Below are 14,623 nucleotides of genomic sequence, written 5' to 3'. Positions count from 1 at the left end.
GATCATCCGGGGCACCGTTTGGTTTCTTTTTTAAAGGCAGGAGTGTGGCATGTTTCCAACAATCGGGGAATAGACCTGTTGCAATGGATGTGTAGCAGTGAGGTGGTAATTGAGTCCGACATCATTTTCCAGAGCTTGGGCGGGCATGGGTCATCAGGAGCCCCTGATTTACATTTTTGTAGTTCCCTTTTGGCCTCGGCGAGGGAAATAGGATGGAATTGAGCTAAGGCGGGGAGGGATGCCACATTATCATTTGTGTCGGACATGATTGTGGGCTCGGGACTGGTGAAGGTGTCGTAGACTTTCTCGATCTTTTTATCAAAAAAGACCGAGATGTCCTCGCAGAGTTTCTCCGACGGAGTCACTTCAGTTTCAATTGCCCGAGGTTTAAAGAAGGATTGAACAATTTTAAAAACTTCTTTGCGAGATTGCTCAGCTTGCTGAATGGAGGACACAAAGAACAGTTGTTTTGCTTTTTTTATGGATTTGTGGAAAACACGCAGGGCTTCTTTGTAGCAAATTTTTGCTGATATGGAATAGTTTATCCGCCAGAGACGCTCTAGTTTTTTGCAATGACTTTTTTCAGCCAATAGCTCAGTCGAGAACCATGGGGCCGAAGGGGATTCTCTGCGTGATGTAGCGATTTTTGCAGGCGCGATGGTATCCAACGTATTACCTATCCAAAGATTTAGAGCCACAGCGTCCGTGTTCACATCTAATGACAGAGTTGGAGTAGTAGCTGAGAGAGCAGGGCAGAGAGTCTCTGCTGATATGTTAACCCAGTTTCTGCGAACATAGGATTGTCTCCCTTTTGTCTGGTGGTGGGAGGGGAGGGAGAAAGAAAAAGGGATTAAAAAGTGATCCGTCCAAAGCAATGGTTGTGCGGTTTTAGCTGAACAGTCTGGGATATTGGAAAATATCAGGTCCAACGTGTGGCCTGCCTTGTGCGTTGGTTCCGAGATAATTTGGAATAGGTTCGCCGCTTCCAGTGTAGAAATAAGTTGGGTGGCTAGGGGGCAGTCTGGACTGTCAATGTGAACATTAAAATCGCCAACTGCAATAAAATGGGGGTGAACTATTGAGCTTTGGACTATAAGGTCCATCAGTTCGGCGGTATAGTTGGTATGGCAATCCGGAGGCCGATAGATAATCAGGCCGGCTAGGGACAAATGGGGGTTTATTTGAAAGCAGAAATGAAGCCCCTCAATGCCTGGGATGGAGGTAGGCGTTGAGGATGACAGTGTATATTTGTCTTTAAAAATAATCGCTACCCCACCGCCCTTTTTATCATTTTCTCTGTTTGAGACGCTCATTTTGTAGCCTGGTGGGACAGCCAGTGAGATAGAAGCTACACTATCCACAGACAGCCATGTTTCTGTAAGAAATAGGGCGTCCCAATCGGAGTCCTCTAGTAGCAGCCAGATATCATCCGCATGCCTAGGGAGGGATCTGCAATTTAGTAGGGCGGCTTTAATAGTGATATCAGGGTGGTTAATCGGGGAGCCTGTTTTGGAATTTAAAAATGCTGTTTTAGGGGGCGGAACGTCGCGAAGTGTCTTGTAGCACACCGGACATGATCGCGGTGGTGTAACGTTGGCCAGGTCATACCTGAGCGCATGACAGTGATTGTCTGTATTCAGAGCTAGTAATGCAGACCTGGACCAAACGATCCGCGTAGCATCCCTACTCTTACCTACAGCGTGGCTGGCGCTGGTCGCGGTCCCGTCGCGGACGGGCGCAGACGGGCTTGCCTTAGGCGTGCCTTCGGCGCGCAAACGGCGCCCCCGCTGCGCCCGTCCGCTGCGCTTCCGGAATATACACATATTTTATAGTGGCGGGAGATGTAGTGAAGGGGGCGTGGCCTCACAAAAGGGGCGTGGCCTCAATCGACGCCAGGAATGGCGGCAGCGCTAAACTCCGCTGTGCACCTCTCGACGAGGAGTTGAGAGCCCTGTACTAAAGTGCCACGAGGAGATAAGTGGTGAACACAAGGTAAATGTGACTCTCAAATAGTTTTAAAAGGTTTTAAAAAATAGTATTAGAAACACCCTCCCGGCTTCCGCCTCAGGAGACCTAGAAAAGCAATTAACCGGCGCTTGTAGTCAGCGACCTTATATATGCTCCGAGGTTGTTGTTTTGCTTCGGTAAGGGGGCGTGGCCTCACAAAAGGGGCGTGGCCTCAATCGACGCCAGGAATGGCGGCAGCGCTAAACTCCGCTGTGCACCTCTCGACGAGGAGTTGAGAGCCCTGTACTAAAGTGCCACGAGGAGATAAGTGGTGAACACAAGGTAAATGTGACTCTCAAATAGTTTTAAAAGGTTTTAAAAAATAGTATTAGAAACACCCTCCCGGCTTCCGCCTCAGGAGACCTAGAAAAGCAATTAACCGGCGCTTGTAGTCAGCGACCTTATATATGCTCCGAGGTTGTTGTTTTGCTTCGGTAAGGGGGCGTGGCCTCACAAAAGGGGCGTGGCCTCAATCGACGCCAGGAATGGCGGCAGCGCTAAACTCCGCTGTGCACCTCTCGACGAGGAGTTGAGAGCCCTGTACTAAAGTGCCACGAGGAGATAAGTGGTGAACACAAGGTAAATGTGACTCTCAAATAGTTTTAAAAGGTTTTAAAAAATAGTATTAGAAACACCCTCCCGGCTTCCGCCTCAGGAGACCTAGAAAAGCAATTAACCGGCGCTTGTAGTCAGCGACCTTATATATGCTCCGAGGTTGTTGTTTTGCTTCGGTAAGGGGGCGTGGCCTCACAAAAGGGGCGTGGCCTCAATCGACGCCAGGAATGGCGGCAGCGCTAAACTCCGCTGTGCACCTCTCGACGAGGAGTTGAGAGCCCTGTACTAAAGTGCCACGAGGAGATAAGTGGTGAACACAAGGTAAATGTGACTCTCAAATAGTTTTAAAAGGTTTTAAAAAATAGTATTAGAAACACCCTCCCGGCTTCCGCCTCAGGAGACCTAGAAAAGCAATTAACCGGCGCTTGTAGTCAGCGACCTTATATATGCTCCGAGGTTGTTGTTTTGCTTCGGTAAGGGGGCGTGGCCTCACAAAAGGGGCGTGTCCTCAATCGACGCCAGGAATGGCGGCAGCGCTAAACTCCGCTGTGCACCTCTCGACGAGGAGTTGAGAGCCCTGTACTAAAGTGCCACGAGGAGATAAGTGGTGAACACAAGGTAAATGTGACTCTCAAATAGTTTTAATAGGTTTTAAAAAATAGTATTAGAAACACCCTCCCGGCTTCCGCCTCAGGAGACCTAGAAAAGCAATTAACCGGCGCTTGTAGTCAGCGACCTTATATATGCTCCGAGGTTGTTGTTTTGCTTCGGTAAGGGGGCGTGGCCTCACAAAAGGGGCGTGGCCTCAATCGACGCCAGGAATGGCGGCAGCGCTAAACTCCGCTGTGCACCTCTCGACGAGGAGTTGAGAGCCCTGTACTAAAGTGCCACGAGGAGATAAGTGGTGAACACAAGGTAAATGTGACTCTCAAATAGTTTTAAAAGGTTTTAAAAAATAGTATTAGAAACACCCTCCCGGCTTCCGCCTCAGGAGACCTAGAAAAGCAATTAACCGGCGCTTGTAGTCAGCGACCTTATATATGCTCCGAGGTTGTTGTTTTGCTTCGGTAAGGGGGCGTGGCCTCACAAAAGGGGCGTGGCCTCAATCGACGCCAGGAATGGCGGCAGCGCTAAACTCCGCTGTGCACCTCTCGACGAGGAGTTGAGAGCCCTGTACTAAAGTGCCACGAGGAGATAAGTGGTGAACACAAGGTAAATGTGACTCTCAAATAGTTTTAAAAGGTTTTAAAAAATAGTATTAGAAACACCCTCCCGGCTTCCGCCTCAGGAGACCTAGAAAAGCAATTAACTGGCGCTTGTAGTCAGCGACCTTATATATGCTCCGAGGTTGTTGTTTTGCTTCGGTAAGGGGGCGTGGCCTCACAAAAGGGGCGTGGCCTCAATCGACGCCAGGAATGGCGGCAGCGCTAAACTCCGCTGTGCACCTCTCGACGAGGAGTTGAGAGCCCTGTACTAAAGTGCCACGAGGAGATAAGTGGTGAACACAAGGTAAATGTGACTCTCAAATAGTTTTAAAAGGTTTTAAAAAATAGTATTAGAAACACCCTTGCGGCAATCAAGGCAAAAGATAGAGAGAACATTAGGGCAGCTAGACTGATTTATAAAAAGGTGCTGACCAGGGGCAAAAGAGAGTGGGAAGAAGCCAGGTGGGAGGAACTTAGAGGTGCCCTTGTTACAAAAGATGCCAAACTATTCTGGGCATTAGTAAATTCCGGTACAAATGATGGTGGGGGGACCCTTCTACCAAATATCCCCCCCCCCCTCAGTGTGGGAGGCGCATTTCTCTGCACTCTATACTAGCCCTGTGTCCAGCTACAGTGACCATTTAGATGGGTCTGGGATGCCGGAGTTAGAAGGCCCCTCCTGCCCGAGACCCCCAGCACGAGTGTCGACTGCGTGGGGCCTCGGGCATGGAACACCAGATAGACCATGGGGACATCGAGGTGAGGATGGCCCCGAGAAGTGGCGAGAGTATTTCAGCAAAGGAGGTGGAGACTGCAATTACCAGACAACTCCCTAACAAAGCACCAGGCCTGGATAGGGTACCGGGTGACCTTTTTCCTTCTCAGCCTAAGATTTGGGTTCCGTACCTAACCGTATTGTTTAATGCGGTCTTATTGGGGGCAAAGATACCTGACACCTGGGCGGGGGCCGAGATCCCCATTTTCAAGAAGGGGTGCCCTTTGGAGCCGTCAAATTATAGACCAATCAGTCTCTTGGACACTACCCAGAAACTGATGGGCCGGATACTCCTGGATAGAATACTGGGATGGGCAGAGGAGCATGAAGTAATGACTACCCTCCAGGCCGGCTTTAGATCAGGGATCTCGACCACGGACCAACTTTTTAGGCTGCAGGTCCTTTTCTGGAAGACCGTAAGTGTCGAGGGTGGCAGCCTCTACCTGGTCTTTGTAGACCTGCGGACCGCTTTCGACCTTGTGCCGAGGGAGAGTTTATGGAGGGTCTTAAAAGATCTTGGCCTTCCTCCCTATCTATTGGAGGTCTTGAAGCAGTTTCATGCAGGGAACTATGCCCGGGTGAGGTGCAGAAAGAACGGGGAACTATCTGCACGTTTCCCTGTAACTAGAGGCGTACGCCAGTGCTGCGCCCTGGCTCCCACGCTCTTTAGTCTCTATATAAATGGCCTGGTGGGGGAACTTGAGAGTCAGGGATAGCAACACCCCTTGGTTGGTATCACGTCGGGTGCCTGCTCTGATGTTCGCAGACGACACCCTATTGTTGTCGCGATCAACAGGCATCCAGCGGGTTCTTGACGGTTTTCTTTCATTCTGCGCCTCGCGGGGACTCGAGATCAATTTAGAGAAAACGAAATTTATGATCTTCGGTCCCCCGAAATGCACTCGCCCTAACCCCACATTAAACGGCATCCCGCTCGAAAGGGTGAGAACTTTTGTATACCTGGGGGTCACTTTGACTGAGGACTTTGGTTGGGGCCCTCAGGTATCCAAATCTACCCATAAGCTCTCAAAGATTTTAGGGGGCATAGGTAAGTTTCAGCGGACAACGCTATTTAAGCCAGTCTCCCCAGCGCTTGAAATCTACAGTGTTCAAGTTAGACCTGTTGTAACTTATGGTGCAGAACTTTGGGGACATTCGAGTACAGCAAGCCTTCTCAGGGTTGAACGGGCCTTTATGAGGAATTTGATTAGATTACCCCAAAGCACCCCGCTCATACCCTTGAGATTTGATCTAGGTGTGGAGCCCATCTCTGAACTACTAGCGGCCCAACCCCTCCTGTACTGGAGAAGGCTCTGGACAGTACCGGAGCTTGCGGATTATAGAGCTGAGTTCGCTGCTGTCTGGGGGTCGTTGAAGAGCAAGAAAATACCCTGGTTGCTCCATATTAAAACTATTGCCTATCGAATGGGAATGCCCCAAATATGGGAAACCCCGGCGGAGAGTTGTCCAGTGCTGAGGAGAACTGTGCTGCTGGCCTCTCTGAGTCACTACAACCGTAGTCTGCTGCACCGTTCGCCAAGTATAGGCAGGTTGTCTTCGGAGTTTTTGCAGGTAAAACTCGTGCCCAGCAGGGAGGAATTTCTGGATCAAATAGAACCTCACCCTGCAAGAAAATTATACACACAATTAAGGCACGGCTGCCTGCCACTTGGAACACTGACCTGCAAATGGGCAGGTCAAGAGGAGGGAATCTGCCCTGTCTGCAACAATGGCAAAGAAGACATTGCTCATGTTTTGTTTTTTTGCCCTGCTTATAGCGTAATCCGGAGAGCCTGGCTGGTACCACTATGTAGAAATCTGGAACTAAAACATTGTGCTCAAGCCATTAGAATTTTAAAATATGATACATCCCCCCTTATTGTGTTCTCGGTCTCCCGCTTTTTGTACGGTATGTGGCGCAGAAGGTCCACTTTGATTAATTGGGACAAATTTTTAATGATGGCCATTTTTCGTGGATAACTGATTGTTTAATAATGTTAATTATTTATGTATTTTATTGTATGTACATACTTTGCTTGGGCTTTTATGGTCGTTGACCGAAATAAAGTTATCACGAACGAACGTTAAGGCCTGCCATAGGAGTGACTTATAGGTGTATATGTGTCTAGATATAAGGTTAGATATAGGAATACTATATCTAAGCAAGGGGTGATTACACGACCTTGCCCCAGCTGAGTGAACAGCCAGTTGTGTCAATGTGAGTGATCAACCAGTTGTGTCAATGTGAGTGGTCAGCCAGGGGTGGCATAATACATGCTGCAGCCCCTGGTAGGCCTTGGATGCACCTATGCCCTGGGTACCTAAAGTACACTGTACAGGGGCTCATAAGGTGACCCAATGTCCAATTGGTAATGTACCTAAAGTACATTGTATTGAATTTAGAGAGAGCACAGCTGGGCCCACAGCCACATTAAGTCGAAAACCAGTGAAGCAAAAAGCAAAAAGTGGGGTGACCATAGGAAAACAGACCCTACTCTCCTAAAGACATCCCTTGCATACTGGAAGAAATTTAGAGAGCTCTGGATGCAAATTTGGTGGCGCAGAAAGGATGGCACGGAATACAGTGGGCAGGCAGTGGCGCCTATATAGGCCCAACACATAATTTACAGAAGGGAATGGCATCAGTAATGGGCCGCATGGAGCCACCTTCTGGCAAAGTTTTGGGATGCATCCTGACTCCTGGGGAATATTCAAAAGGTGAGGAATATGTGGCTGGAAGTCAACTATCCGAATTTATGAAGACATCAATAAATAAAAGTGAGCCAAGAACTGAATCACTAAAATTTGCTTTGCAGCACTCAGTTTCTTTGTCTGACAATTCTACTCCCTCTACCCATTTCCTGCCTGCTCTTTAACTCCTTAACCACAGCGCAAATTCCGCCACAGTGCGGGAGTTCTAATGAGTGGTTGGGGCAGCGACAGCGAACGGACGTGCTTAGCACTAGCAAGGTAGTGCTCACAACGGCCGTTGGCCGACGCGAGCACGGAACGGGTTAAACACTAGAAAAGCAAGGAGGCGTGGATTTTAATGGAAAATGCTAGCCTTCCTTTTTGGATTTACCAATCCTTGTTCCCTCTACTGTTAACTAGCTTCTACTGCACTGCCGCTACATTTTGAACAGATACATTCAATGTTCGTTTTTTGCTGTGGCAAAACTAGGAGAGAAAATATAATGAGATGCCTTGTGCTAATTAAACAAGACCAAGCCATAATTTTACCACAATTTTATTTAGTCGTTAAAAAATGTATAACATTTATGTGCAAGGAAACACATGCCTTACAGACATCTGGAAAAACAGAAAACTATTAGGTTACTACGAGAAATGATGTGTTCACCATTATGTTCTGCACTGAAGATAAGAAAATCAAGATTTACATGTAAACTTCCTTAAGGGTTTTTTTTTTAACTTTTACAGTTCACCAAGTCACTTTGTGAGCAAAATAATTATTAACCCAAGATTAAACAACAAATCCTGGCAAAAAACTTTACATAAAAAAGTGCAAAAGAAAGCAAAAACTGCTCATTAATTGGTGCACGTTCACATTATATTCTGAGCGCCAACAAAATAAGTCTATTTGGCACAGACATCAAATTATACATTTACTTTGGTTAAACCGTCAAAATATTTATAAATAAAAGTGAATTATAAGCGCATCTGATGAATACCTAAGGGGTATTTTAAATATAGACAGGTGAAATAAACTTGAAATAAGACAAACATGATGTTTTATCACACATAGAAATAAAAGCAAAGCTATTAAGAAAGTAGCAAACAGACCGAAGAAATAAACATGTGGATAATACATTAAAAAGAAAAGCTGTACATGAGATTGTGTAGAGAAAGTGCTATTGAAAATCTGGTTCTCCCTTAAGATGGTCTACATTCTTGTGCTTTTTCACTTTTCGATGGAGCAAACCAGCATTCATCGTTGGGGTCTTTTTCTGGCACGGTTTCAGTAGACTTTGCATCTATTGAAGATAGAAGGATACAAGAGTATATTCTATTAGCTTCTTTTCGTAATTTTTCAATTAATGTATGACCTAAAATTACCAGAAACAGGGAAATCAATCATTAAAATGCCTAGCTAGTGGTGATCTCGAGTTTTTCCTACAGACCTTCGACCAGTAGAGCAGAGAACCAGTGGCTTAACAAGTGCATATTTGTTGTTTCAACCGGTTTTAAATTTGCCTTTACACACAAGTAAGGTAACTGTCCAGCCGTATGTAGGAAAGAAATCACATACTCGACAGGAGGCAGCGCACAGGTGCAAGATGATCTGGTGCAAATATTATGGAGTACTATCTATTGCCATGCAGTATACCACATGCCATTCTGAATGTGACCCATTAATAAACCTATAGGTGAAAGACATTCAAATCCCCAAAAGCAGCAGTACTGCACAGACAAATGAGAATTAGATAGCTTTTTCAGTACTCATTTAGCACCAAGCCTGTACTGCGTTTATTTACAAACTAAATAATAATTCCTAAATGCATACATTTATGTTGCATAAAAGGTGTCTGTTATAGTTGGGACTTAAAATCACATCTGGAAATGTTTGAGGTTTTTGCAGGTGTTGCTATGCAGTTACAATGTTTTTTTATGTAGATAGCAGGTAGTTCACACCTAGCAATGGGCCGCAAAACAACAAAGGTGATATTGTTTAAAAGATCACACGAGTCAGCCACATTTAAAAAAAAGATGTTGAGAGTACTGCTGCTTTGACACCAAGACCAGGGCGTGCTGCCAGCTACATTTGAAGAAACACATACCTCTACTTTATGCATCCAACCGCTGACCTGGAAAATTCCAGGCATTGTCGCATGCCCTAAAATATAACTAATATTTTCAATGGGATACCACCCAATTTGGAAAAAAATCATAATCAACATTTTGCATTTCTTCAAATGTATATCCGAAATGCAGAGGATGTATTAACAAAATCAAGCTACAAAAAGAGGTCTGTTCGCTTTTGAAATCAATGAGATTTAAAAGAACAGGTTACTTACCTTCCGTAAAGTCTTTTCTTGTAGAGACGCACAATGTACTTACCTTCAAGTAATGATATAGCTGTAAGAAACAGTAGTTCGTATTAGATTCCTTACCTTGGAATACCCCCAGGAGTCAGACTGGATCCGGAAACTTTTGCGTAGGAGTTCCCTTGCACGTCGGTAGGCGTCGTCTGCGGCTTCGTGTCGATCGTCAGCGTCTTGGGCGCCGGGATGACATCGCCGGAGAACTTAGACGCCGCCCTCGCACGCTGACGCACAAGTTACTACTTGTGTAACGATATATCTGTAAGAGACATTAGTTAGTGATAGATTCCTTACCTTAGAATATCCTCAGGCGTCAGACTGGATCCGGAAACTTTTGCGTAGCAGTACCCTTGCCCATCGGTAGGCGTCTCCTGCGGCTGCACGTCCGTCGTCGGCGCCGTGATGACGTAATCGTACTTAGACGCCGCCTCCGCGTGCTGACGTCAGTTCTTAGACACAGCTTTTCCGCGCCAGAAACGCGGAGCTATGCCAAAAACCAACACTGGTGCCATGAAACTAGGGCCCTGAAAGGGGATGACCTTAACCCTAGATATCGGTTCGCAGAACGGGGAGGATGGGTGGGTCGGTAAGGAATCTGAACAAGTTACTTACCTTCGGTAACGATATATCTGTAAGAAACATTAGTTAGTGTTAGATTCCTTACCTTAGAATATCCCCAGGCGTCAGTCTGGACCCGGAAACTTTTGCGTAGCAGTACCCCTGCGCGTCGGTAGGCGTCGTCTGCAGGCGTCCCCTGCGGCTCCACGTCCGTCGTCGGCGTCGTGCGCCGTGATGACGTCGCTGGAGTATATAGACGCCGCCTCCGCGCGCTGACGTCAGTTCTTTGTACACAGCTTTTCCGCGCCAGAAAACGCAGAGCCATGTGAGAACCAACACTGGTGCCATTTGAAACTAGGGCCCTGAAAGGGATGTCCTTAACCCTAGGTATCAGTTCGCAGAACGGGGAGGATGGGTGGGTTCGGTAAGGAATCTAACACTAACTAAGGTTTCTTACAGATATATCGTTACCGAAGGTAAGTAACTTGTTCATCTGAAAGAAACACATTAGTGTTAGATTCCTTACCTTAGAATAGATACCCCAGCAATACCAACCCCGGTGGTGGGTCTGCGAACCAATACATTCCTACACCAGAAAGTCCTGGAGAACAGAACGGCCAAAGAAGCCATCCCTCCGGACTTGACTGTCCAGGCAGTAGTGCCTCGCAAAGGTGTGCAGCGAGGCCCACGTAGCCGCCTGGCAAATGTCCTGCAAAGGGACTCCCCGGCCCAGGGCAGTAGTAGCAGCCGTTGCCCGAGTGGAATGGGCCCTCAGCCCAACAGGAGGCTCCTTCCGAGCCAAAGAGTAGCACGCTTTAATGCACAGAACGACCCACCGAGAGATGGTTCGTTTACACACCGCCCGTCCCTTCTTCGCACCCACGTAGCCAACAAACAGTTGGTCATCCACCCGGAACTGGCGTGTGCGATCCACATAAAAGGAAAGCGCACGTTTTGGGTCCAGACGATGGAGCCGCTCTTCATCCTTTGAAGGATGCGGAGGCGGGAAGAAGGAGGGGAGGGTGATGGACTGCCCAATGTGAAAAGCAGAAACTACTTTGGGCAGGAAAGAAAGTCTAGTCCTTAGAACCACCTTGTCAGGATGAATGGACAGGAAAGGAGGTTGGACAGAAAGAGCCTGGAGCTCACTCACTCTCCTGGCAGAGGTGATGGCAACCAGGAAGGCCGTCTTTAAAGTCAGGAGACGGAGAGGACAAGAATGAAGGGGCTCAAAGGGAGCACACATCAGAAAGGTAAGAACCAGGTTCAAGTCCCACTGAGGCATCACAAACGGAACAGGTGGATACATGTGTGTGATGCCCTTCAAGAATCTCGTTACAATCGGGGACTTGAACAAAGAAGGCTGATCAGTGTGAGAAGGTGGCCTGATATGCAGTGGTCACTATTCTAGTGAACACTATGTATCAGTCCAGCAACCCTTATTGATGATTGGTTGTAAGTCAACCTTATAGACCAGCTATCCTAGTAGCGTGGATACGAGCAGTCTAAGGCTAAAGACTCGAGAGGGCGTGTTAAGCCAGCTGTTATACCACATATACCCCTTGAACACCAAGTGAAAGGACACCACACAAGTGTTATGAAAATAAACAGTTATTTATTAAAGATCACAACAGCCCTGTACTCTTTATGAGGACAGGGTACTAAGCACAAACCAAAACTCTTACAAAAATACTTAAGTTAGCACAGTATATACAAATGCCCGAGGGGCACGGAAAACCATATACTTGAAAAGTGGAATGCGAAATTACTAGCAGGTAAGTACAGTACTAATAGGCTTTGGAATCGCTAGGACTTGACTATAGAACCTTCAGATTACTTATAGGAGGCCTAGGGGACTCGGGTGCAGTGTGTGCACTCTCACGCGAGATGCGGGACAAAGTCTATGGTGGCTAGGAATTGCAAAGTTAGTGTTCTCGGGCGAACCCGACCTGGTAGGGAGAAAACGAAAGTAGATTCTGACCCTTGGATAGTGAGGCTATGCTGGGGCACCGAAATGCCGAAGTTACCTAGCCCAGGGGCTGCAGCTGCATAGGACTCAAAAGACGTCGGGAATCCTCGTTGACGGACCAGGAGCCTGGAAGAAAGGAGTTGCTGGCAGGCGACCAGTGAAGAAAGTTCGGTGGATCCAAGCCTGGATCGATGGAAGATGACACCTGAAAGCAGAGGGGACCAAGTTCGAGACTACTAGCCAGTAGTCAGTGGGCACCAGGAGGGCACCGGATGGTAGCCACCTCGACAAGGCGTGTGGGTGACGCTGGGCTCGGAGATCTCACGGACCAGGAGGCGTTGTCGGCGACCAGGAAGGAGGATCGAGCTGTCCCACGAAGATAGAAGCTGTCGGCGTCGCTGGACCCAGGATTGGGCAACAAAGCCTTGGCAAATTCAAGCCCACGCGGTGGACCTAAAATGGCGTCTGGTGTGGACCAGGAGGGTCCGGGGTGCCTCTCTTCAAGAAGGAAGCAAGGGCCAGTCTGGAGCAACCAGACCAGCAGCAGTGATGTCGTCGGGCGTCGTTCAGAAGGCCACAAGCCAGCCGGCTAGTAGCCAAACAACGCGGTGCACAGCAAACAGCAGAAGGGCCCCACGCAGATCGTGGAGATGCAGGGAGGCTGACCTTGGGTGCTGGAGCTGCGCAGGGTCGGGGCTTCTCGGACCCCAAAGCACTCACCCGTGGAGGACATGGTGGGCTTGCAGTAAAGATGTCGTGCAGTCTTGGCGATCGTCGGTCCCTTGAGGTCTCGTCGCACTCACGGTTCTCAGCTTGGCTGTAGAGGTGAGTAGAGGTCAGAGGTGCCAGGGAAGCCGGGTCTCGTCGAGCTGGGTCGTCGGATTCGTGATGAAGGACTTGCAGCAGACCGCAGTGTTCTTTAGGATGGTGCCTGCGGATGCAGGGTGACTACTCCTTAGCCACAAGGGAGAATCTTGAGGAAGAAATCTCTAAGTCCTTTCGCAGAAAGTCGTGTCTTGATTCCAAAGATGATCTAATTTTAACAGGGGGCCCGCTCCCATCTTTATACTAAAAAAGGGGGCTGACCCGGTGACTAGGTCCTGCCTATGGGTGGGACTAGGAGGGGGGTGGTTACACCCCTCTGCCATGCCGGACTTCCCCAGGCCAGGGGCTGGTGTGCCCCTGGAACTGGTTCTGACCGGCCTATGCGTAGTGAGCACCGGGGTGCCACTCAGCAGTCACCTTCCTGAAAAGCCCTGCCTACCCAGGATACACAAAACCATGTCTGGGACGGTGCTAGCACCGCCCCGGACAGGAAACCCTTTGTCCAGGCCTCCCTCGCTGGAAGGACTCCCAGCAGCAGGAGGTCAGACTCGTGTCTGTGGTGGCAGCATCCATTTTGTGGAGCTGAGGCTTCAGTTAACTTTAACCGGGGTTCACAGTTACATACATGTCGTGTCCCTCTAGAAGGGTGGAATGCTAACCCCGTCGCCAGAATTGGCGAGGGGTTAGTATTCCAATTCGTATGACACCTTACTCGACATGTTTTGATAAAGCAATACCAAAGTTAGCATTTAACCGCGAGGATTATAATGCACTTAAGAGTATATGGTATGCGATATCATGGAACAGCTATTAGGACTTGGTTCCGCAAGCTGCAGACATGCTCAGCTCATGCCAGAGCACCATCTCACACGATTCCAAGCACTCTGCCTTCAGGATTGCCAAGGCCTGCCATAGGAGTGACTGATAGGAATCTGTGTGTCCATTTAGGGTTAGGTATAGGTATACTACACCTACAGCAAAGGGTGATTACACGCCTTTGCCCCAGCTGTCATGCAGCCAGTTGTGTCAAATTTAGGAGGCCAGCCAGGGGTGGCATAATACATGCTGCAGCCCCTGGCAGCCCTGGGTACACCTATGCCCTGAGTTACAGGGTCTGATAAGGTGGCCCAGTACCAATTGGAAATGTACCTAGGGTACATCGAATCCATTTTACAGAGAGAGCAGTAGGCCTGGGGTCCTGATTGGCAGGATCCCAGGTCGACTATGTCCAAAACCAGCTAAAACACAGGGCAAAAAGTTGGGGGCAACCATAGTCAGGAGGTACCTTCCTACACCCCCAACCTGCGCAGATGGGCTGCGACCACCGCCATCACCTTTGTGAACACCCGTGGGGCGCACGATAAACTGAAAGTGCTCCAGGCCTACCGTGAACCGCAGGTAACGCCGGTGGGCCGGCAGGACGGGAATGTGAAAATAGGCGTCCTGCAAGTCCAACGCTACCATCCAGTCTTGTGGGTCTAGAGCAGCCAAGACCTGAGCTAACGTCAACATCTTGAACTTCTCCTTCCGGAGGAAGCCGTTGACGTTCCTTAGGTCCAAGATAGGACGTAGGCCCCCTTTGTCCTTCTTGGGTACCAGAAAGTAGTGGGAATAGCAACCACGCCCTACTTCTGGCCCAGGAACGCGCTCGATGGCCCCCTTGGCCAAG

The 14,623-nt window shown here is 48.5% G+C and overlaps 1 protein-coding gene across 1 annotated transcript in view; it reads right to left on the bottom strand.

Annotated features, from left to right (window-relative positions):
• Positions 1–7,780: 7,780 nt before the first annotated feature.
• Positions 7,781–14,623, bottom strand: part of LOC147663644 (uncharacterized) — a 68,892-nt gene continuing 62,049 nt past the window's right edge. Inside the window, exon 2 of the mRNA XM_086950299.1 lies at positions 7,781–8,534. Coding sequence (XP_086806425.1) covers positions 8,434–8,534 — 101 coding nt within the window. The 3' untranslated portion in view covers positions 7,781–8,433. The remainder of the gene's footprint in view (positions 8,535–14,623) is intronic.

The sequence above is a fragment of the Lissotriton vulgaris genome, unplaced genomic scaffold (assembly GCF_964263255.1).
Source record: "Lissotriton vulgaris unplaced genomic scaffold, aLisVul1.2 SCAFFOLD_1561, whole genome shotgun sequence".
Classification (NCBI taxonomy): Eukaryota; Metazoa; Chordata; class Amphibia; order Caudata; family Salamandridae; genus Lissotriton; species Lissotriton vulgaris.
Note: the sequence above shows the minus strand (reverse complement) of the source record. Positions and strands in the feature narration are given on the sequence as shown.